This window comes from Nanorana parkeri, unplaced genomic scaffold (genome assembly GCF_000935625.1).
Source record: "Nanorana parkeri isolate BGI_ZX_2015 unplaced genomic scaffold, ASM93562v1 scaffold141, whole genome shotgun sequence".
Taxonomy (NCBI): domain Eukaryota; kingdom Metazoa; phylum Chordata; class Amphibia; order Anura; family Dicroglossidae; genus Nanorana; species Nanorana parkeri.
The window spans coordinates 807005-829297 of NW_017306409.1; the positions used below are offsets into that span (position 1 = coordinate 807005).

At 42.8% G+C, this 22293-nt stretch overlaps 1 protein-coding gene across 1 annotated transcript in view; it reads left to right on the forward strand.

The window, feature by feature from the left end:
• STXBP4 (syntaxin binding protein 4) overlaps window positions 1-15502 on the forward strand; it is a 101655-nt gene extending 86153 nt beyond the window's left edge. Inside the window, exons 15-16 of the mRNA XM_018554067.1 lie at window positions 6360-6417; window positions 15378-15502. Of these exons, the coding sequence (XP_018409569.1) occupies window positions 6360-6417; window positions 15378-15495 (176 nt within the window). The 3' untranslated portion in view covers window positions 15496-15502. The remainder of the gene's footprint in view (window positions 1-6359; window positions 6418-15377) is intronic.
• The last annotated feature ends 6791 nt before the right edge of the window (window positions 15503-22293 follow it).

Sequence of the window (22293 nt, forward strand, 5' to 3'; positions counted from 1 at the left end):
CACACACGCCCTCCACAATATATGTTTATTTACCAAATAGATCACCCTTAAGGTTGAGAAGCCACGCCAAAGTGCACCATTACAAAGGACCGCAAATGGTTAATTTTCTATTCTTTACCATTCGTAGTCCATGAATAGTGGAGAAATAAAGGGCAAACCTCAGTTGCTACCATTTTGCTCAAAGAATAGGTGTCCATCTTGCCTTTTGTCATGGAAGAATTGTGTCACCGGGAACCTTCTGTCGCCTAACCTATATATTTCTCCCTGTAGCTGTCGCTCTTCAAACAGACACTAGAACTCCACTGTTGATGCTTGAAATGAAAAATAGAACATCCTGTCGTTGTCATAGATTAAAAAAAATAACACACAACCTTTTTATACTGTGCAGAGTATTATCGACCAGTCCGTAGGAGTCTTATAGGCCAGTTTTTGTGAATGAACAGAACATGCGGACAACACACTGCGTTAAACTCTTACTTAGAAAGGATGTTCTTTTTAAACCCAACTGTTAGACCTCATCAAGGAGTCACATTTTCCAAAACTCCTATGAGCAATTGTGTGTTTTTAGAAAGGTCTCCCTATAAATGGAAAGATAGGGCTGGACAAGGTCCCCCAGGTGACTAGCCATAAGCTCTTTTAATTAGATCTTTTTGTGATAAGACTGGTGACCAGACATACTGCGCACTTTGTCGAGAAGTTGTTTCTGTCTTCTGTGTCATGTGACAGGAAAGTTACATTATTTAGAGTACAGAGGAAGTCATTAGCAGATCTGACTGGGGGTGCTTTTAATTGTCACTTGTGCAGCCTGCTGTAAGGCAAAGTTGAAGTTAAACATTGTACCACAAAGGATGACACACGGGGATAAAGAGACCTACATATCTGACTGCTTTTGGAGGAGGAGGGATTAAGAGAACTACAGATGCAGGCCCGGATTTACTCTCCCTGCTGCCCCAAGGCAAGGTTCCTCAATGCGCCCACCTGTATGCAGGTTGCATACAAGTGATCTTGGCAACATTGCCGAGATCACTTGTACGAAACAAGCGGCGGCTTCCCCACTGTACACTAAATGTAGAAAACAACTACCCACCCGGCGCCCGGAACTGCATGTCCCGGGCATCAGGAGATAGGAATTCCACCCCCTGCTGCCCCGAGGCCAGGCTTTGGTTGCTTGGGTGTGGCAAATTCAGCCCTGTACAGATATAGGAAAGCGGGGTTAGGAACTGTACACTTGGCTGCTTGTAGTTGGGGTGAAGGAACCATGTTTCTTTCTAATCCATTGAGGGGCACAACGTCTTCACTTTTGAGTTATACGGGCACTTACAGGATTAGTCACTGGCAAACAAAAAAATTGTAGGCCAGCCATGGTAACCCCTTCTACTACCAGCATGTAAATCACAGAAAATGTAGGTGTTAAAGGGCTTTATAGAGAGGTATAAACCGATGCATGCTTAAAATGTATCAAAATTCTTTTATTTTACATACATATAAATATAATGAAAATGTATCGATAAAATTCATCATTTCATACAAAATCATCCATAAAATACAAAATCATATGCCCCATGTTTCTAGTCTCAGGCCTATTGTTACTATAAAAACCAACCATGATCAAAAATAATGGTGGGTATGGTATCCCAATAAATTTCCTTTTTAGTTGATGACCATGTACACAATCAATAGGTAGATACAGTATACGAATACATGTCTAACTGCTAGATATGTATTCGTATACTGTATCTACCTATTGATAGGGGTGCCTTTTAGTATGAATAATGGCTTTTTATAGTACCGTAGAGCAGGGCTCAAAATTTCATGTCCTGAGCTACTAGCCAGGCCTTAAGAGTTACTTGCCACAAGTTGACCCACCTAACCCCTACCCACGGCCTTAACTCCGCCCCTAAACACACCCTCTAAAATTATTTTAAATGTTATATGCAGAATAAAATTACAAAAATAATTAACAACAACATTAACATAAAACAATGTAAACATTGCTGCCCTCCACATCCCCACATATAAAATAATATCCTCCCCCCTCCCCATTCCCTGCCCCCCCCACACATAATTTACTCTCCCCCCGTTCCCCGCCCCAGCCCATCCCACATAAAATAAAACAAAGAGCCCCCTCACCTGCTTGCCTTTATGCAGGGAGGAGGCACAAATCCGATCCCTGGTGATCCAGTCATGGTTAGTAAGGTCTGCTGCAGACCTTACTAATCAATCCTTTCAAACGGAGCTCAGAGCTCCGTCCGAAAGGAACGGAGCCAGGACAGCAAGGAGCAGCTACTCTCATAAGTCAGGTACGCGGTCCGTGACTGCGTGCCAGAAGCTCAGGCTTCTGCACATTCTCTCCCAGGGAGAGCTCGATAATGAGGTACGGAGTTTGTTAGGAGAGATGGGGAAAGACGGCTGGACTTCAAACTGCATTAAACCACCTCATACAGCGTCCAGCTGTCCTCTCTGGTAAGATGCAGTAGAGCTGTGCTTATTCCCGTCCAGCCGCCCTTTCCTTTCTCTCCTAACTGAAACTCCATAACCCAGTACGTAGCTCTGCCTTTTCTGAGAATGTGCGGTAGCCCGAGCTCTGCAGACCTGATCGAGTGATCACCATTGCAATGCTTTCCAGACTTGAATGCAAAAATGAAAGAAATGCATTTTTTTTTTAATATTATCAAATATGCATTTCTTACATTTTTGCAAAAGGTGAACTTATCCTTTAAAAATTGTGAAAATGTCTCTTTTCTTCAGTTCTGACATTTGGAATTTCACCTCTTTTTCTCAGCAGTTAAAGAATCTACATACAACAACTTTTTACTATAGTTAATTAACAGCAAAAGGCTCATAACTTTTTTAATTACCGCTGCTCCGCTCATCTTGTATTGTTTCCATTCGCAAGTAGTGCTTTACCCATAGAATGACCTCTGCAAGTATTGGAGCGTGGGAGCCAATTAGCACAAGGCCCCAGGAAGAGACAGGAGTTATACTAACATGTACTATAATGTTTAGTAAATAACTTGGAGAACTGCTTTCATGTACCTAGAAAATAAGTATGTTATTGACATTACATGAAAATGGAAAGTACAAACTAAAAACATTATTTTCTGCCCTGAAGCTCTGATTACTAATACTACCCTGTCTGGTAAAGTTTGAATCTCTACCAGCATACTGATTGAGGGAGGGAGCATAGGTGCCACTTTTAAAGAATCACTCCGGGAATCATTAAAACTTACCCTTGCAGTGGGCCTACCCCCACTCTGTAGGGGCTAAGAGCTTGTTTTGTCTAGAGGAATAAAGCAGATATACTCACCTGATCCTCGCTGCCATGGCTTTCAGTGCTAAGCTCTTATATCTAATACAAGTCAGTGGACCCTGCATTAGGTGTAATGCACCATAGACCGCCGGAGCCAGCTCCAGTTACGCCTACCTCATTTTCGCCCTAACCTCTGACCAGTGGCATCACAAGGGGGGTGTGTCCCGTACATGGGTGACACCATTGGAGGGGTGACCCCAAAATAACTGACAGTCAGATTTTAAAGCTTTTTTACACTTTTTGCATATCTACTGCTTGCTAGCAGTAGATATATGCAAAAAAAAACAAAAAACGGAGGGTTTAATTATCCTTTAAGTCTCTTTCTTTCTCTTCAGTTTGTCTATTCTCTGTTTTAAGATCCTGCAGGGTGGAGGATAAAACATTGAACCAATATAACCTCGCTACATTAAACTGCAAACACAGTCTTAGTTTATCTGTGGAAACAGGTTACATTTAGCAAGATTTCAAGGACGCACCACTTCTTTTTTTTTTAATTGGTTTCAATCAGTAGAGAAAAAACATTTTCATACCATAAAAACAAGACTTTTGTCCTCAAAAAGCCACGGCAACTGTTCTAGTTCTGCTGGAAGAGAAATAGCCTCTAGTTTAAAAAATTGTATACCTTGACCTCAGAGTCCAGAACAAAAAAAACAGGCTTTTAAAAACATTTTTAAAATATCATTTGGCAATTGTTGCAGTTTGGAGTGTACAAAAAACTATTTAAAACTGACCTTTAACCACTTGCTGACCGCAATGTTTACACCCCCTTCCTGCCCAGGCCATTTTCAGTATTCAGCGCTGCGGTACTTTGACTGACATTTACTCCGTCATGCAGCGCTGTACTGAAATTAATTTTATACAATTTTTTGGGGACACACAGAGCTTTCTTTTGGTGGTAGTTAATCACCATGGGGGGGGGGGTATATTTTTTACTACTATAGTAAGGACATATTATCGAAAATTTTGAAGAAAAAAAAACTGATTCCCCTATATTAAATTATGAAACATTTATTATTACCCAATTTTTTGGTAAAATGTAAAAGACGAGGTCACGTCGGGTAGATAGACACCAAACATGTCAAGCCTTTAAATTGTGCGCACCCGTGAAACTGCAAAAAAACGACAATACCCAAAATTGTCCATAGGCGATGCTTTAAAAGCTTTTATTGCTCATCAGTTTAGTGTTAGCAGTGATTGATGGCCCTAAAATTATTGCTTGCACTCCGATACTGTAATACCGCGGTGTAATGTAACATGTGCAGCGCAATTGTCGTTTTCGCACGTTGGCGCATCCGACGCATATTTACATTTTACATTCTATTTTTTTACATATACATATATATAACATTATTTAACTCAAACCTGTACTTGGTGGCACCATAGGCATATTGGGCTTTACCTTCCCCATGCTCTCCTGCAGCCTTGATCTGCAGAGCCCTTCACTTACAAACAATGTGATGGCGTGCCCCCGGCTTCTTTCTTTTGTTTCTGCAGACAGTTTGTGGTGAGGACGAGCCACTGCTTGGTTTTGGCACCTATCTAGCTAAGGGGGTGACCCAACCTATAGGGTTTTGGAAGCGGCAGATAACTTTTTTGCTAAAGCAGTGTCATATGGGTCGGAAAGTCTTGTGTAAGCTTTAGAAAATCAAACTTTACAGGAATATTTGGCAATCTGGCAGCAGATTAAGGTGGCAGGAAGGAAAGTACACCCCATCCTCCTACCCAACCAACCTGTCTTGTGTGGGCAAAGTACCGGTTAGCTTTAAAGGAAGTGATTGCTGAGAGAAATATGGAGCATGCAGTCGCTATCTTCTTATTCTGAAAACGCAAGCTTTCTGGCTGTTGGGCACATCCTCAGGCTTCAATAATTTAAGGAAACTAAGCCAGTACAAGCATGCCAATATGGACTCTTCTCTATTATCTAAAAACAACTTAAGACTTTAAAGTATTTATAAACCCTAACAATGAACTTCTGTCATTTTTGCTCTTTTGGTCTGTTAAATATACAGTTGAAAGAGTTTTGTTAGATCTGTTGCATGCGTGCATAAAAATTACCTGTTGATCCTGCCAGAAAGCTTGTGAGCTGATAACTTCCTGTACTCTCTGCCTATGCTGTTATAAGTTACATTATTCCCAGTTCTCTCAAAACCCCTCCCTATGTTATGGAGAAGAGTATTGGGGGAGGTGCTTGCAGTCCTGTCCTATGGTGACAATTCTCCTTCATAGAGATACTACCAGTCACCATGAGGGTTGTCACCCTAGGACAGAAAGTATATTACTAGCAGGATCACCAGGTGATAAAAGGCCTGAAAAAAAAGAAAACAAATGCAGCCGCCACATCTAAGGACTAATAAGCTGCATCTAGAGGGTTTAGATACGCTCTAGAAGTCTAGATGGTCTGCTTTCGGTTTCTCGATTCACCACTTGAAAGATCAAAAAAAAAAAAAATGGACGTGGGTTGGAAGTTAGCTCCAATTCTACCAAGTGTTAGAGCTTTGCCTTTTAGATCAGTAGCAATTAAGAAACATGGAGCAGCTCTACCTTCTTGTCTCCAATCCCGCTGCTGGAACCTCGGTGCCTGGTAAAGCTTCTGCCGGAGCCTTCACTGAGCAATAGGTAAAAGCCGGCACTCGCAAAGGGATTCGTCCATCCAATACTTTATTTGCAAAAAGGCATAAAAGCAGCAAACAAACAAATGCTTACATGTTTCAGTCCCCAAAACTGGGCCTTCGTCGTAGCTTTAGATCAGCCCAGTATTCAGCCATAAGAAAGGGCTTTTGTAGGCACGGGGGTGGACATACCATTTTAGCAGACTATACAGGTGCACAGGGGCCTCTGTGACTTAGGGGCCCATTTATATTAGATGTGGGTTTGGCAGGTGCCAGCACTAGCTTCTTATTCTACAAAAGCGACTCCATGATTAGTTCTCTTCAAAATACACCGTATAATGAAGATGCTTTTGTGCCGGCGCTAAACAAGACGATCGCGTCCCTTCATTTTCCTGGGAGCATTCCTGATCAATGTGTCTTTCTGTCTGTTCTCTCTACAGGCCTCCCTTACGGATGGGAAGAAGCTTACACAGCAGATGGTATCAAGTACTTTATCAAGTGAGTAGTTGTGTTAAGCAGTGTAAGCAGTTTGACTCACATCTGGCTGGGAATAGCCATAGCTAGAAAATGCAGAGAACACAGTACAGAAGTACAGAGAGGAGGAGGACACTTTGGAAAGCCAAATACTGAACTGCTATACAGGCAATACTAGCAAAAGTGTGCCCGAGTGGTAGAAATGGGAACAATCCTGTGCTGCTATCTAAACTCAGGAAAGCAATGGGCAGATATAGGAAAGAAAGTCACTGGTCTGTGATCAGTTTTGGCAATAAATGTGGCTTTCAATTGCATTCAATTTCTTTTTATCAACAGGGTATGTTTTCCCTTTTTAAACAAACAAATTCCAGCAGAAACTCAAGAGTAACTATAGAGTAATAAATAAAAAGGCCTACTCCACCTTAGGAGGCTTACTAACAGTAGTGTCCCTCACTACGTCCTACTGGAGTGGTTATTCCAGCTTCCAGTATAACTGAACATGAACAAAAACCACAGTCCAATACATACAGTTTTTAGCCAGACCTTATTCCACAGATATTCAGACGCTCTCCAGTCTGTATGCATCCACCCAGTCCAGCATGGATCTCTCTGAGCTCTTTCTAGCCCCCCCCAGTCACTTTCAGGTGCAGGCTAATTAATAGAGAGAAGAGGTGTACCTGTTGGGGCAAGGCTTAACACCTTCCTACCCAGGGAAAGCTGCCCTTTTCATCCTCTCACTGACATACACAGACTCGTATACCCTGTCACATTTTATATATATATCTATATCTATATCTTTATATATATACCGTATATGGCTGAACGCATATAAAAGACACATTAAGAGAACTATATCCAAACCTTTTTTTGGCTTTAGTTGTCTTTTGGATCACAGGAGGACATTTACTAATGTCCTCCTGTGACCCAAGGTCAGCATATAGCGGGCATATAGCCCGCTGTATGGTGATAGTGCAGAGCCGTGCTGCAGATGCCCGCCCCCTCCCCTGTCTGTCCCTCCAATGAGCACTGGAGGAACAGATAGAGGCAAGGGGGAATCTCTGTGGGGAACAGTGAATGACTGTCGCCACTCTCTGCAGGAAGAAGCCGTGGGCTTAGCAATCAACAGTTTGTAATTGCTCACTTCTCGAGCTATAGAGCCGGCGTGTGACAGCTGCAGTGTCACAGGCTGGCTCAAACTATTAGGAAGAGTACATTTTACTCTCCCAATACTTCTACTTTAATGCAGCTCTTTTATTCATTAATACATCATAAATGTATTTTTTACATGCAAGTAGTGCAAATAGCTACATTTGACCAGGTATCAGCCTCTTGCAGTCTCTATACAGCAGCGCTGGAGTGTGAGAGGAAGAAGCAGTACAAGCAGCCAAGTAGCTCATATCCTGACTAGCAGCATGCTGATAGGAACAGAAAGCAGAATGACAGAAACCTCATCACTGTGGTGCTTCTCCTTCCACTGTCCAGTCACAGGCTGGGGCAGGTCAAGGAAAACCTGGGCTCATAGGAAGTGGGTTGAATGATTTTGGCTATCAAATTGAGGCCACCTAGTGGCAGGAAGAAAGTACTTCAGGGGAGATCTCTGGTCTGAAAGTGAATGTTGCAAGAACAGCAACAGCTCTAGCCAAAACACAAGGTCAGTGTCTGCCTTTCCGGCCCACCTCCTGTGCAGCATGTAGTATGATCCAAATTAACAGGTACACTTTAAAGGGGGGAAACAAAACCTTTTCACCACATATACTGGTAGCCAGGACAGTTCACAAGTTTGCCATCTTTGTTTTAAATAAACACATGAACTCTTTCATTTGCGGTGAAAAACAGCAATTTTTATTTGTATTCTATATTAGCAAAATAATGAAAAGCACCTGCTACTGAGTAGTGTCCCCACTGACTTCCCCTTATTATTTCCCTTTATGAAGTGTCCTGATGTGTCCTTGTGCAGTTTTCAAATGTTTTCTTATGTTTTTTCCCACCCCATGCGTAATTACAATCAAATAAACCACAGGCAGCCTTTAAAAGATGACACGCACCATGCAGAAAATTCCCTTCATCAAATAGTTTAGAATAGGAAAAACAGAACATAGATTAACCGGTTCCTGGACAGAAAGGCTGCCTTCGTGTACTGAGTTACAGCTGAACTCTGAGCAGATATATTATAATTAAGGTACTGTATAAATGTGTACATTAGGGATGCACCGCTACTAGTATCGGTATCTGTGCCGATACGAGTACTCGCCCAAATGCTCCGATGCCTATTCCGATACTTCCGGTATCGGGAAGCCAGGCAGCGTGTCATTACACGCTGCCCGGCTTCCTGATTGGCCGTGTAATGACGTGGCACCCTGCTTTCTGATTGGTCGGAAGCTGGCTTCATGCTCCCTGGTCACCTCGTGGTCATTACATAGCGCCCGGCTTCCTGATAGGCCAGAAAGCCGACTCCATGCTTTCTGGTCACCTGCTACTCGGGAAGCCGGGTGGCGAGTCATTACAGACCGCCTGGCTTCCTCAATGAGACTTCCGGTATCGGCATTTGGTATTGGCGAGTACCGAAAAAAAATACCGGTGCTCGTACTCGATACGGAAATACCGGTATCGGTGCATCCCTAGTGTATGTATATCCGCTTAGAAATAATTGCATTTTATTTCAAATACAACCATTATGAGTACCCAAATCTGACTTGGCATTAGCTTCTTGTTATATCCTACACAGCAGCACTGGGAGGGGGAGGCGAAGCATTACTAGAACTTTCAGACCGCTTGTAAAGATATTTTTTGAGTTTGTTAAAGAGGAACTCCAGGAATGTAAAAAATGAACCATTGAAGTGGAGCTACCCTCACACCTCAAGGGTTAACTGCTCATTTTAGTCTAGGGGCTGGAATACAGAAGGTATACTCATCTGATCCTGGGCGGGACCAAGAATCAGGTGAGTATTTTTTATTTTTGTATTTGAGCCCCACTGCAAGGTTTAATTTATTTATTGTTATTCCTAGGGTTCCTCTCTAAATAATAATTATACATTTTACATGCTGGTAGGTTAATTGGCTCCTGTCTAAACTGGCCCTAGTATTTGTATGCGAGATAGGGTCCTTAGATTGTAAGCTCCTCGAGGGCAGGGACTGAATGTGCAATATTTAAAAAGCTGCTTAAATTATTGTCCAAAATAAAAACCTATAATAAATAATAATATGTTTTTCAACATAACATGGTGAGTATGCTTCTCCACTTGGTGCAGTTAAAAAGAACTGAAATATAAGATTAGGGTGGACTGACCCTTTAAACAATCCTGCTCACATTGGTATTTAGTTGACTTTTTTGCAAATCTTTAAGCAAACTTTTTTTTTCCTTTTTTATAAGCCGCATCCCATCAATATTGCATTAGCTAATTGCTATCATCTCACCTTGTCATCTTCTAAAAAGACTACAACTTCATCAAACACACAACCTCTCTCTCTCTTACCTATTTTTAATTGGCAAATACCCTCCGCATGCTCGAGCTTTGAGCTGTACATAGTAAAAATAACATTTTCATCTTTAAAGCTAAAAAAATGATTTTTTTCAAGCAGGTTGTGGGAGTCACACGATCCTTTACATGTAATTAGGTCTTTGGAGAGTTATCAAACAGATTAGGGTGACGAGGGAGCCAACCGGCCCTAGAACACAAGGATACTGGGGGGAAATACTTTTCAGAATAGCTTTTTTCTTCTTCTTTTTTTTTTAGTCTTTACCTTTATTAGTAGGAAGTCGGGTCCTCCAGAGTCTGAGTATTAAGATCGCAGTCGGGTTTGAAAACTCCGGGATATTTTTGAAGCCACTTTTTACAAAGTTGCTTTCATCTAGAACTTTTCAAGGCTCTTAAAAAATATATTGAAAAAACAAAGGAGATAAATTACTGCCAAGTAAGTAAGATATAGATAAAAATAAATAAATAAATGAGCATTTAAATTAGAATTGTTTTTTTGCTTGCACACAGTGGCGTAAAAATCACCAAGGCTCTGCAGGGTCACCCTCAGGTGGGCTGTGTGGGATCTAAATTGGGCTCGGGAAGGGGTGTAACTAGAGATTAAAGGGGCACCATACAAAATTTTGCTATGGGGCCCTGTGATTTCTAGCTACGCCCCTGCTTGCACTGTTACCTGTTTTGTGAACTCCCAAAAAATAAAAGTAATAAGACAACTCTGCGATGATCAGGGGTCAGAAATAAAGAAAACAAAAAAACCTTTTACAGCAAACGATAGCACAGAGAGGAGATAATCATTTTGGGAGTACGCAAGTCAATAAAAAAAAAAAAAAAGTAGTTAAACTTAATTAGAAAAGTGCAGAAGTGGCAGACACCTCAGCTTCAGCATTTACTTTCTGTCATACATTTGGATGATGTCGGAAAATAATGAGATCCCAGCATGTTACCTATTTTGCACAGAGAACAACTTCGAGTCAATGTAGAATAACATTGGCTGCAATCCAGCTTCTTCGATCTGGGAAGGTAGAGTAGCACTTACATGTATACAATTCATTTTTGCTGGAAAATCGGTCAATTCTGAGTTTTTATGAAAATATGCCATTTGCCAATTATGTAGCTTGCAAATTAGTAAAAAGTGCACAACAGATGGCGAGTCCTCCTCTCCTAATCTTCATTACATAGTGGGCAGTGTTCTGTAGTTCACCGACAGAGAAAGATAATAAGATTGTTTGAGAAATCAGTTAACTGCGCACGAATTTACAAGAACACTGCAATTCTGCCAAAGTCAGGTGATTTTCTGTACTTGCACATCATTTACTTAGCTGGAAAAAAAGAAAACAAATGCAGCCCGACCACATCTAAAGACTGGCGAGCTGTAATATATTAAGTTTTTTGTTGGAGCGGTATGATATCCTTTAAAACCTTGCCACCCAACTGGTGGGTCGCGACCCCATGTTCAGTGGGTCACCGTGTGCCTTCCACTTTTCTAGGCGAGAGGCTCCTCAGCCTCCCCTTAGCACAGCACTGTCAGTTCTCACGCCAAGCAGCCATTCAAAATATGCAGCCCGATGCTGAGTGTCAGCTTTAGGTTGGATGGGGGTATGACCGCTGGGGAGCTCTATTCATACATGTATTGCTTACAGTTCCCTCACTTGTCCTGTAAAGGTGCCTGGACCGGAGTGACATCACATTCTGCTCCCGGCACTAGTACAGGGCACACAAGGGAGCTGTACAAGCAATGCACATATGGATGGAGCTCCGTCATAGCACAGCAGCCTACACTGGCCCCCAGGCTGAGGATCCACTCCAGTTCTCGATAAGATAGGGAGACTGGGTGGATCTCATAAAAATTTAAAAAATTTGGAGTGTGTGTGTAAGAATGTCACCTACCGCAGATTCTGGTGTGGGAGGTGTTTTGCATTGCCATTCATTTGAATGGCACCCCAAACGCACCTCTCACCCACAGTTTGATTGCCCTCACCGGAACGCGCTGTACAGCAATGCCATGCTTTCCAGTGCGGGGCAACTTGGATCATGACTCAATGACCAAGGACAAATGTGGGTCCTGAGGTTACACAGGCTGAGAACCACTACTTTAAAAGTTACTTTCAGTGAAAGTTTACAGTAAAAAATTTCGAATGCATTTCCCTTTTAACACCTCCATCTGTCAGGCTTAATTTTCCTGAATGATTAGTAGCAGTGAAGTTTCACATCGCTGTGGATGCCGCAGCATTCCCAATGCAGATAATCAGAGATTATTCAGTGTGCTGATTACTTTATGTCATAGCTCTTTAACCACACTTCATGCACAGAGCTAAAAATACACTGAGGCCATTGACTGATCAGGAAGTAATCTCCCATAGACCCACTGACCAGATGTTCATCCTCTCGTTATGTGTACACCCCGAGCCAGTGCAATGTCATTGCTGTCATTGTGTCATTGACACGCAGACAGCCAGCATTGGATATTTATCTTTCTTTTAAAGGGAACCTATAATGGTTTGGGGTCAAGTTTATTTTAATTATATGTTTTTTATTATACACTGAAACATTTATAAACTAATGCCTCATATATTTTTTAATTGTATATATTTTTTTATTTCACCACTCATCTTTTATTACAGAGTATATCTATGGCCCTTTGCTTTCTTTTTAGAAACTCCAGCACTTCCGGTTTGTTTTGTCTGATTACACGTTGCCACTAATGGTAGTCCATACACTTTTGGTAGACATGACAAGTCCACTTTAAGAAAAAAAATCTGCTCCTACAGAAGCGCCAACTGCCTTGCACAATTATATGGAGGAGATCCAGCCAGATTTTATCTCATTCATCAGCTGCATAAAGGCTGTGTGTTTAATTTGGATATCACTAGCATGTTAATGCCGATGTTCTTGGCACTGGTATCCAGTACACTGAGCATAAAACAAATATGAAAATACATTTCCAACAGCAGGTAATATCTGTAGTGATTACACACATTTAAAGTGACACTTAACTCAGGCGTTAAACCTTATTCCTAAAACCTTAGAAATAAGATCTGTGGCTGAGAGTTTTGAAAAATATACCTGCCAATGTAAAAATGTCCATCCAAGCAATAAGATCCATGGTTTCATTGTTGGATGCCAAATCAGCTGCTGAAGAACTCTTTCCATTCCCAAACACTCGACAAACTGTGATGAAGGGGGTATTTGTATGAGGCCCTGAAACACAATGCCTATTTCTATACTGTCCCCTGAAACTTATATTAAATATATATGGATCTGTACTAACAGTGTGGGGTGCAATGCAGAAGCTTTCTGTCCGGTAGTCAAATCACCTATACCGATTCTCACATCCTAAGTGGCCAGCCACACCAATAGGACAAACCTTGCGGGTTCACCTCTTTTATTCCGCTTCTTCACTGGTGGTTGGTTATGTGGCATTATCACGTGGTCTCTTCTGAAGAGCCTTGGGTAGACCGACGTCCAAAAATAGTTGTCCGACCTGCATTGGTTGAGTGATCAGCCTCTGGGGAAACAAAGTTTTGAATGTTTGCAGAAGCAAGTAAGCTCTTCCAGACTTTCAATGTTCTTGAGCTTTTTTTTTTAAACACCCCACCATCACCATTTTGTAAAATATCAAGTAACAATGTTTTGCTAAACTTAGATATACTAGTCTGTGAACAGGTTTTTTATATATATATATATATATTGTATTGTATTACCTATTATAATCAATTACTTCGTACAGCAACATTATATAATACATATATAGGGTTATAATTTCCTACAGGGCATAGTTAGCTTGATCCTGTGCTGTGCAGTCTCTTATGCTCCAGCAAGGGTCTAGGTGGGCTCCAATAGCTTGCATGCCTCCAAACCAGCCTATGTTTCTGCAGGCTTATGTTCAGGCTTATATGGAAGACGAGCACAGCTATGATGATTTAGCTAGCAAAACAGCCAGGTGCACGATTTGAGAATGACAATTACAGATTCCCAGCAGGGGCCACATCCCCAAGTCAGTGCAAATGCAAAATTCTCATGTTTAACTGAGTGTTCCATTAAATATTATGACACAATTTCTGCTGCTTACTTCTTGTTGGCGCAATATTTACTACTCAGAAGCTGGCACCATTTCTACTTCTCGATGAATAAATCTGCTTCTTTAAAACCGTGAAAGCTGTCTACCTGAGTATACATGAAATGCTAAAGAGATTGATTAATAAGCAGCCGCTGGAGGAGGGGGGGGGAGATTTTTTTCAGTTGTTTCAGTTATTCGGTAAGACATTAATTCTTAAAATTTCACAGTTCACACACCAGAACTTTCAGCCTTTACTTACGGGTGTGCTCAGAGTTTGTCCACAGATGAACTATAACCACAAATACAGAGGGTGCTAAAAAATTTACATACATGTAAGTGTTTCCGGTGAAGGGTATTGCTACCGTATACAAAGTCACTTTAGACAATTGTGCACTATTAAATCTGTGGCAAACATGTGAGGAAGGCCCTTTCTGCTCCAGCATGGCTGTGGCCCTTTTCACAAAGCCAGGTGCATAGACATGCAAGACATGGGTACATGGGTTTGGTGTGGAGGAATTCAAGTGGCCTGCACAGGGCCCTGACCTCAACCCTACTGAACACATTTGTGGAGAAGTGGAATGCCATTTGCGAACCAGATCTTCTTGTCTAACATCACAACCTATTTTTACAAATGCTCTTTTGGCTGAATGAGAACACATTTCCACAGACATATTAAAAAATCTTGCAGAAAGTCTTCCCAAAAAAATAAGCGTTGTTAGAGCCACAAAGGGGGGCCAACTCTGTATTAATGCTCATGGTTTTGGAATGGGATTTCCAGCAAGGTTATATAAATGTGATGGCCAGGTATTCACAAGCTTTTGGCCATAAAGTGTAAGTATGACTTGACACCCATACCTCTTCCCCTTCCATCCTAGACACCATTAATTAATCGAGGGTTGGGAAGAAGAAGTCAGTCAGCCTGTATTATTCAGTGGCCAGATGATGCAGGTCTGATATAAAGGGAAGAGGCAGCGGCTGCCGGTGAATATGTGTAAAAGTTCGTCCCCCCACTACCCTAAAAGAAAAAACAAATTGCCTGCGCTCAGGGAACATTGTATGGCAGCCGATAATTACATTCCTGTCTGTGTCCATCCACTGTGTTTTCTTCCTCTATCTATTTCCCATTAAAGTGAAAGCAGGCTGTAATGATGCCCTCAGCATTTCACGTACTGGTACATTTCTCTTGCTGGATTGCTTACCCCGAGTATAGGAAATATGTCAAACTACATAATGTCCTTTTTTAATCGAGATTCTTTGTAGAAGAAAATGTACTGTACTACCTGTATACATGAGGAACAGTTGCAGATGAAATTGTGACCTGCTAGCAAAGCCACTTTAGCTGGTCGCAGTTAAAAAAGGAAAATACAGGTCCACCTTATTTGATGATATGCAGCTTAACTGGTAATTATCCTGACTTATGTCCTACCTATATATATCTCTCTTTCATGCAGCCATGTCACAGAAACCACGTCATGGACTCATCCCGTGACCAGTGCCTTGAATCTGACCTATATGGACGACAGCGGTGAGGAGAGCCTCAGAGATCCAACCGAACTGAAGAGCTGTTAATATCTGAGCTGACGTACTGATACACCAATTGCATGTTTTCCAAAAGCCAGGAATACAATCTGGATTTCTAACCGACTTCTTATTTGCTCAGACCTCTGCACACCTCAGCCACAAGAGTTGACAGGATATGAGAGCTTATGAACTGCTAAAACACCAGCGAGCAAGGTTGCAAATATAAGCTGATACGTTTTGCTTGCTATTGCTGTCATTAGAGGTCTTAGCTGGGTTCATTGAGGATATTCCCTTTAAACTGTTCATGCTGCCTTACTAACGAATGCTTGGCAGGGAAGGCTTTACTGTATAGCAATAAGGATTCTAAAGACTGCCATACGTGGCACGAATTTTGGGCAATTCCTGCAGAATCGGCTGCAATTGAAGCACCCAGGTCCACAAAGTCAATTGCAAAATTGAAGGAGCCAAGTGGAAAATTGTCGGCTGCACAGCGACTGCATCCAATGTTGTATACAGTAGCTGGCAGGGGATATTGAGGGAAAGGGGTGTGTCATAAGCTCCCCATACCAGGAAGTACAGATAGCTGAACAGAGCTGCCCGAGAGTGAAGGGAAGATGAGTATGTGCGACTGCTGGGGCCGCTATTCGGGCCAGTTTACACTTCAAACAGTGCGTTCCAGAGCGGTCAGGCTCTGGAACGCACTAAATCGCATTCCTGCATTCAGGGGCGGGAGGAGACGTAGCGGTGCATTGAAGTAAATGCTGCAAGCGCTATTTTTGCAGATTGCACTGGACCGGAACGCAGGCACTGATGTGCCACATGCTCAGGTGTGGCTGATCGCACTGCGGGCAGGGGGCGTGGCTGCGGTGCCATTGACTTCAATACACAGCCCCGCCCCGCCCCTGAACGCTGGGAGCCGGCCAGAATGCGATGCAGTGCATTCCAGAGCCTGACCGCCCTGGAACGCACTGTTTGTGGTGTGAACCGGCCCTAAAATCCACATTAAGCTCCTCCTATGTATTCGCTGTTTTGTTACTTATGTATGGATACATGTTACAGGTTTGTGAACATTTTGAAATACAGCCATTTGTACTGTGAATATTTTATATACTCTTACAATGTATGCTGTTTCCGTTGTCTGTCTGTTTTTGTTTATTACAGTTAGTGGCATTTTATCTTTTTTATGACAATCTCTAGGAAATTCGTTTAGAAGTATATACTCCGTCTATACATGCAGGGCCGATACTGTATGTATAGATGAGATTTGCTGACCGCCAAAGTTAAATGATCAGAATAAAATTAATAAAGTATTTCACATTTATTTTTAAGTATTGTTTGTCTTTTGGTGATTTTATTTAACAGACTTTTTGGGATCTTTCAAATAAAATGTAAACAATTCAATCTTTTGAAAACTGAACTTAAAGTGGACCTTTATCCCCTTTCACTAAAAATGACATCAGTGTGCAGCTCTGCATGCTGATATGAAATCATCTTACATTCATTAGTTAAACATAATTTTCTTTTACTTACACTTATTGTTTTTCCACCTCCTGGTCCTCTTGGGCATTAATGATGTAACCCGTGCCCAAGTGTTGCATCCTGGGAAGGTTACATCAGCAGAGCATTGCTTGGAAATCTAAACTGTAATCTGAAGATATCTCAGAGAAAAGTATTTTCCTTCCCTGGGATGATGTGCATGGTCACATGTCCTAGTCACATGTGCCAGAGTTCCAGGAAGTAAAGGAAGATATACTGTATGAATCTGCCACTGGCCACTGTGAGAAGATTGGGGAAGAAAAGAAAAATAAGGTATGCAAAGAATCAAAAGCCGGCTGTGTGTAGATTGTCATTACTAAACATTTCTAAAGGTGCCTTTGTTGTAATTTTTAAGATGAGGGTAAAATTCATGAAGGCAGATAAGACACAATTTCATTCATGAAGTTGTGTCCATAGAAAAATAATTAATTGTTTTATTCTTTCAAAGTATCTAGTGTCCAAATGTTACTAGATAGCAACCTCTTGCAGTTCCTGTACTACAAAGCTCAGACTGGAAGAGAAAGGAAAGCACTAGGAGCCAATCAGATGTGCTGGATTGCTTAAGTGCCGACACGGAACATGCTTATAGGAGGATAGAGTGCCGACACGGAACATGCTTATAGGAGGATAGAGTGCCGACACGGAACATGCTTATAGGAGGATAGAGTTCCGACACAAAACATGCTTATAGGAGGATAGAGTTCCGACACAGAACATGCTTATAGGAGGATAGAGTTCCGACACAGAACATGCTTATAGGAGGATAGAGTTCCGACACAGAACATGCTTATAGGAGGATAGAGTTCCGACACAGAACATGCTTATAGGAGGATAGAGTTCCGACACAGAACATGCTTATAGGAGGATAGAGTTCCGACACAGAACATGCTTATAGGAGGATAGAGTTCCGACATGGAACATGCTTATAGGAGGATAGAGCAGATAGATGATATCATCAGTCTGTCACTTTTCCTCCTCTTCCCAATGACATCCTGGGGGAGCTAGACCTAGCTGTAATTCTTAACTGCAGCTGATAAAAGTCAAGTCTTTAAGCCGGCTTTGATATATGTCAGGGCTGTGTAAATCTCAAGACTGAATCGGCAGGAATACAAATCCTTTGGCAAGTAAACCAGCTCCCATACATCGGTTTCATCTGAGTAATGGTGTGCCTGGAGTTCAGTTTCAAAGGGTCAGTCCCCACCAAAGCTCATTTTAGTGTTCGGTGGATCATTTTTTTAGAGCTATCTGGGACTTTAGTTCCCACCTGGGCCCACTTATTACACACAACACTCACTTTATCTTCTGTTTTCATTTCATTCACCCCGGCAAATGTGAGCTCATTCGTGAACAAACTAATTGAATTTGAATGATTCTTTTCCTTCACTCAGTCTTCCTCTCTGCTACTAGATATTCAATCAACCTGAAACACCGAGGACATCCTGTGAGTGCAGGATGTCATAGACAAACCACTTTAGGGAGATCACCACAGCACCCCGCACTCACATACAATGATGCTGAGATAGGTACTGACGTAACAAAGTGCCACTTCGCATCACTGAACTCCCTACTGCCGGAGAATACTGGAAGAGGACTCTGCATGTCTTGAACTGGTCTGAAGACATCTGAAAAAAGTATTTATTTTAAAAAGCATAAAATACAGCCACTGGGGTTGGAGGCAGCAGTAGGTCAGGGATCGGAGTTGAGCTTTATTTCTAGAATTGTTAATACCCATTTAGATTGCAAGCTCTTCTTAGCCCTCTTGAATTGTAACTGTACTGTCTCCCCTTGTGTTGTAAAGCATTGTGCAAGCTGTTGGAGCTATAAAAATCCTGTATAATAATAATATTAAATAGTAAAATGTTAAAAGTAACATCTGTAGCTCTGACCTGAGGTTGACCAAGTGTGCCGGAATGTTCATGATCCATGAGGCCCTCATTCAGTCATAAGGTTCTCTTCAAGGGAAGAGGGATATGTGGACATGAGTTGACTTGTGTCAGGGAGTGAAGTAGTGGTCTTAGAATTTTTTTTTGGACCTGTCCAATCAATCTTCACCCCAAGATTATGTTGCCACCTCCTCCCTTTAAAACTGAACACATTAGTTACACCGGTTCTGTGGATCATTAAGGTGCTCATTAAAGCTGGCCATAGATTTTCCAGTAGTTAATGGGGTCATATCGGCGATCGATTTTGACCGTAGTGCTGAAAAAATTTGAAGGAGCAGAATGGAACAAATGAAATTGAGTGAAGGTGTTTTTTCATTTAAAGGAGAACTATGGGGTGAGTGTTTTTCCCCATAGTTCTAAGGATCACAGGAGGACATATACTAGCGCCCTCCTGTGACCCAAAGCTCAGTATATTGCGAGCTACAGCTTGCGGTATACTGAGCCCGCCGCAGCCGGGACGGATCCCGACATTACTGTCGAGATCCACCCAGCTGCATGAGTGACAGCTGTGCCCGCCCCCTTCCCCATCCGTTTCTCCAGTCAGCGCTATCGGAGCGGGGAGGTGGGGGATCCCTGCAGGGAGTTGTGAGTGACAGTCACGGCTCTCTGCAGGGAGAGATCGAGAAGTGAGCGAGCGACGGTATGTGTTCTCTCACTTCCCGATCTATTGAGCCGAAGTGTGACAGTTTCATTGTTACACGTCGGCTCGAACTATGAGGTTGAGTGATATTCACTCACCTCATCGTTCTCCTTTAGGAAACTCCATTTTCTTTAACTCATTGGCTACAGTCAATCTTCGACAGAGTTTCAGATGGGATCCATAGTCAAAAGTCCATTGATAAATCAACTTTTTTTGAATGTTGGGGTCCTGATGGGGCCAAACTCTTCTCAAATTTTATCCAAGTCCTGCTGGCCAGCTCTTGTAGGGTTAGTTCCGGAGGACTGCGCGGGGCGGGGCCTGAATTAAAGGACATTACTGTAAAAGTGTAGATGTCCTTTACATGTTCCTCTCCCTAGCTACACATACCCTCCTTTCTTTAGTTCCCCCACTGCTCTGGCCTCTCGGAGCAAAGAGAGGAACCCTGGGTAAACTTCAACCCGCTTCAACCCACCCCCATGTGAATGTGACTGATGCCTGCGCGCCCAGATGCCAGCACTGTCATGTAGAAGAAGGGAATGCTCCCTTCATCCAGGATTATTTCCTTCACTCCCGGCAGTTGAATGGAGCAGTGAGGGAATAAAAGATGGGTGAGCATGTGCAGCTGGAGGGGCCAGCAGTAGAGTAAACCGGCTGCTCCGTTTGGGTAAAACCCGAGTTCACTTTGTCTTCATTTGCCTTTTCTTAGTTTAAATCTGTGAACTAATCGGCTGTCTCAGCAGGATCTCCAGAGCCTGTGAATGAAAACAAGGTCTTTAGCGAGAAATTGTGCGAATTGCGAGAAAAGAAAATGTATTCTTTTGTTGTTATCTCAGGAAACTCACATTTGCAGTTTGACAAACGTGTTTCTTTTCACACCCCCTTGGCAGGTACATGGTGCAGCCTTCTCTGCTGCCATTGTTGACCAAGGAATACTGCCTGAAAGCCAAGTGAGGGAGTGGAACGAGACCCACCTGACAAGCTGGAATTTAAGATAAAAGCTGCTGATTAGAACATCGCACACCGTGAAAGCGTCAAGGAGTGATTAACGCTTTCCGCTACTGCTGGCACACTCTTGTCAAGTCAGCTCAGTGTATTTCTCAGCCAAATCAGTTCTGAACTCATCGTTTCAGGATATGGCATGTTCTGCTGGGAAGGAGAGACCGCACTCCTGATGACTAGGGATGATCGGGGGGCTTGGCACAAACCAAGTTCATCTGAGTTCGCCCAAGCCTGAGCAAAACTGTGACTGACACACCCCAGGTCAATCAGTTGCAGAAAGGACACACTGAGCTCTGAATACTATTACTTTCTCCATAATATAGACAAAATGTTAACGCTCTAACAGGGATGGAGGGAGCCCCGCATAATGGCTACAGTAGATGTGCAGACCTGGGGGCACAGAGATCTCTGCAAGAGAGTCCCCGAGAGATAAGGCAGTCCCTACAATGAGGGAGCCTGAGGCAATTGGCCCAGGTCAGTGGTGTCACAAGGGGGGTGCAGCCCACACCAAAATGGCTGCTAGTCATTTTGGTGTCACCCCCTCTGAAAAGTCGGGCACTAGGTCATGGACTGAGAGCCCAACAACTGCACGAGAGAGCGACATACATTAGCCAGCAGGTGACACCCAGCCTGGGGACACCTTTGCCTCAAGTGGCATCTCATTAGGACATGTGGCACCCCTGCTGCCCCCTTTCCATCCAGAACGTCACAGGTTGCTAAGAGCTATGGCCGGGCTCTCTCCAGCATCTACCAAAATTCTTAATAGCCGTTTTGGAACACTTTATGGCATCGGGAGATAGGAATTCCACACCCCTGCTGCCCCTCTACTCCCTGTTGCCCCAAGGCCGGGCCTTGGTTGGCCTTGTGGGAAATCCGGCCCTGCCTGTTCATACTTTGCTATATGCTGTATGAACATGCCCTAAAGTGTGTGCATTGATGAGTGTTCATGCAATGCAGGAAAACACGTGACGTGCTTATGGAGCCATTACTTGTTAATGGCACAACAAACGTGGCAGGCAAAGCAGTTCTTTGCCCACATATTGACCTGGTCAAAAAATGTGTGAAGCTTGCAACTTAAACTGCTGCATGAGCTTCCTTGCCACACGTAGGGCAGCCCAATGAACCGAATGGGCTGTACTGTGCGGACGCACGGTAAATGTGGCTAAACCGTGCACGTTCATGTGCACTACAAGTGTGAACAGAGCCTAATGGGTGCCCTTTTTACAAAAAATTGCATTATACACATTCTGAAAATATGTCAAAACTTTATTTGAAGGGAAAACAAAACAAACTTGGTCAAATGCACCACTAGAGGGAACTGCGGGTGGACAGGGATACACGAATCTCACGTCTCCAAACCTCTAATGGTGCCGGGCATGACTGCTGCAGCTAGGGTATGAGGTGCAAACATTCTGCAGACTATTTATCTGAAACTTACTGTCAGCAAAGCAGGTACTCTTTGCCATTTAATTATTTCAGCCAGCTGCTGGGACAGGAAAACTTGCACTTTAGTTACATGGCTGGCAGTCCTGTGGCCTCAGTCCTTTTGTAAGTAATTGCTAATCTGCATACTTGTTCAGGGTCAGCGACTCAGAAAGAAGAGAAGCCAGAGGATCAGCATGATAGCCAGACAGCTAGCCTAATTAGAAGCTCATCAGGACACACAACGCATATCTCTCCTATGGGGACACAGATAAAGCAAAACACCATCGTAGAGTGGGGACGTTT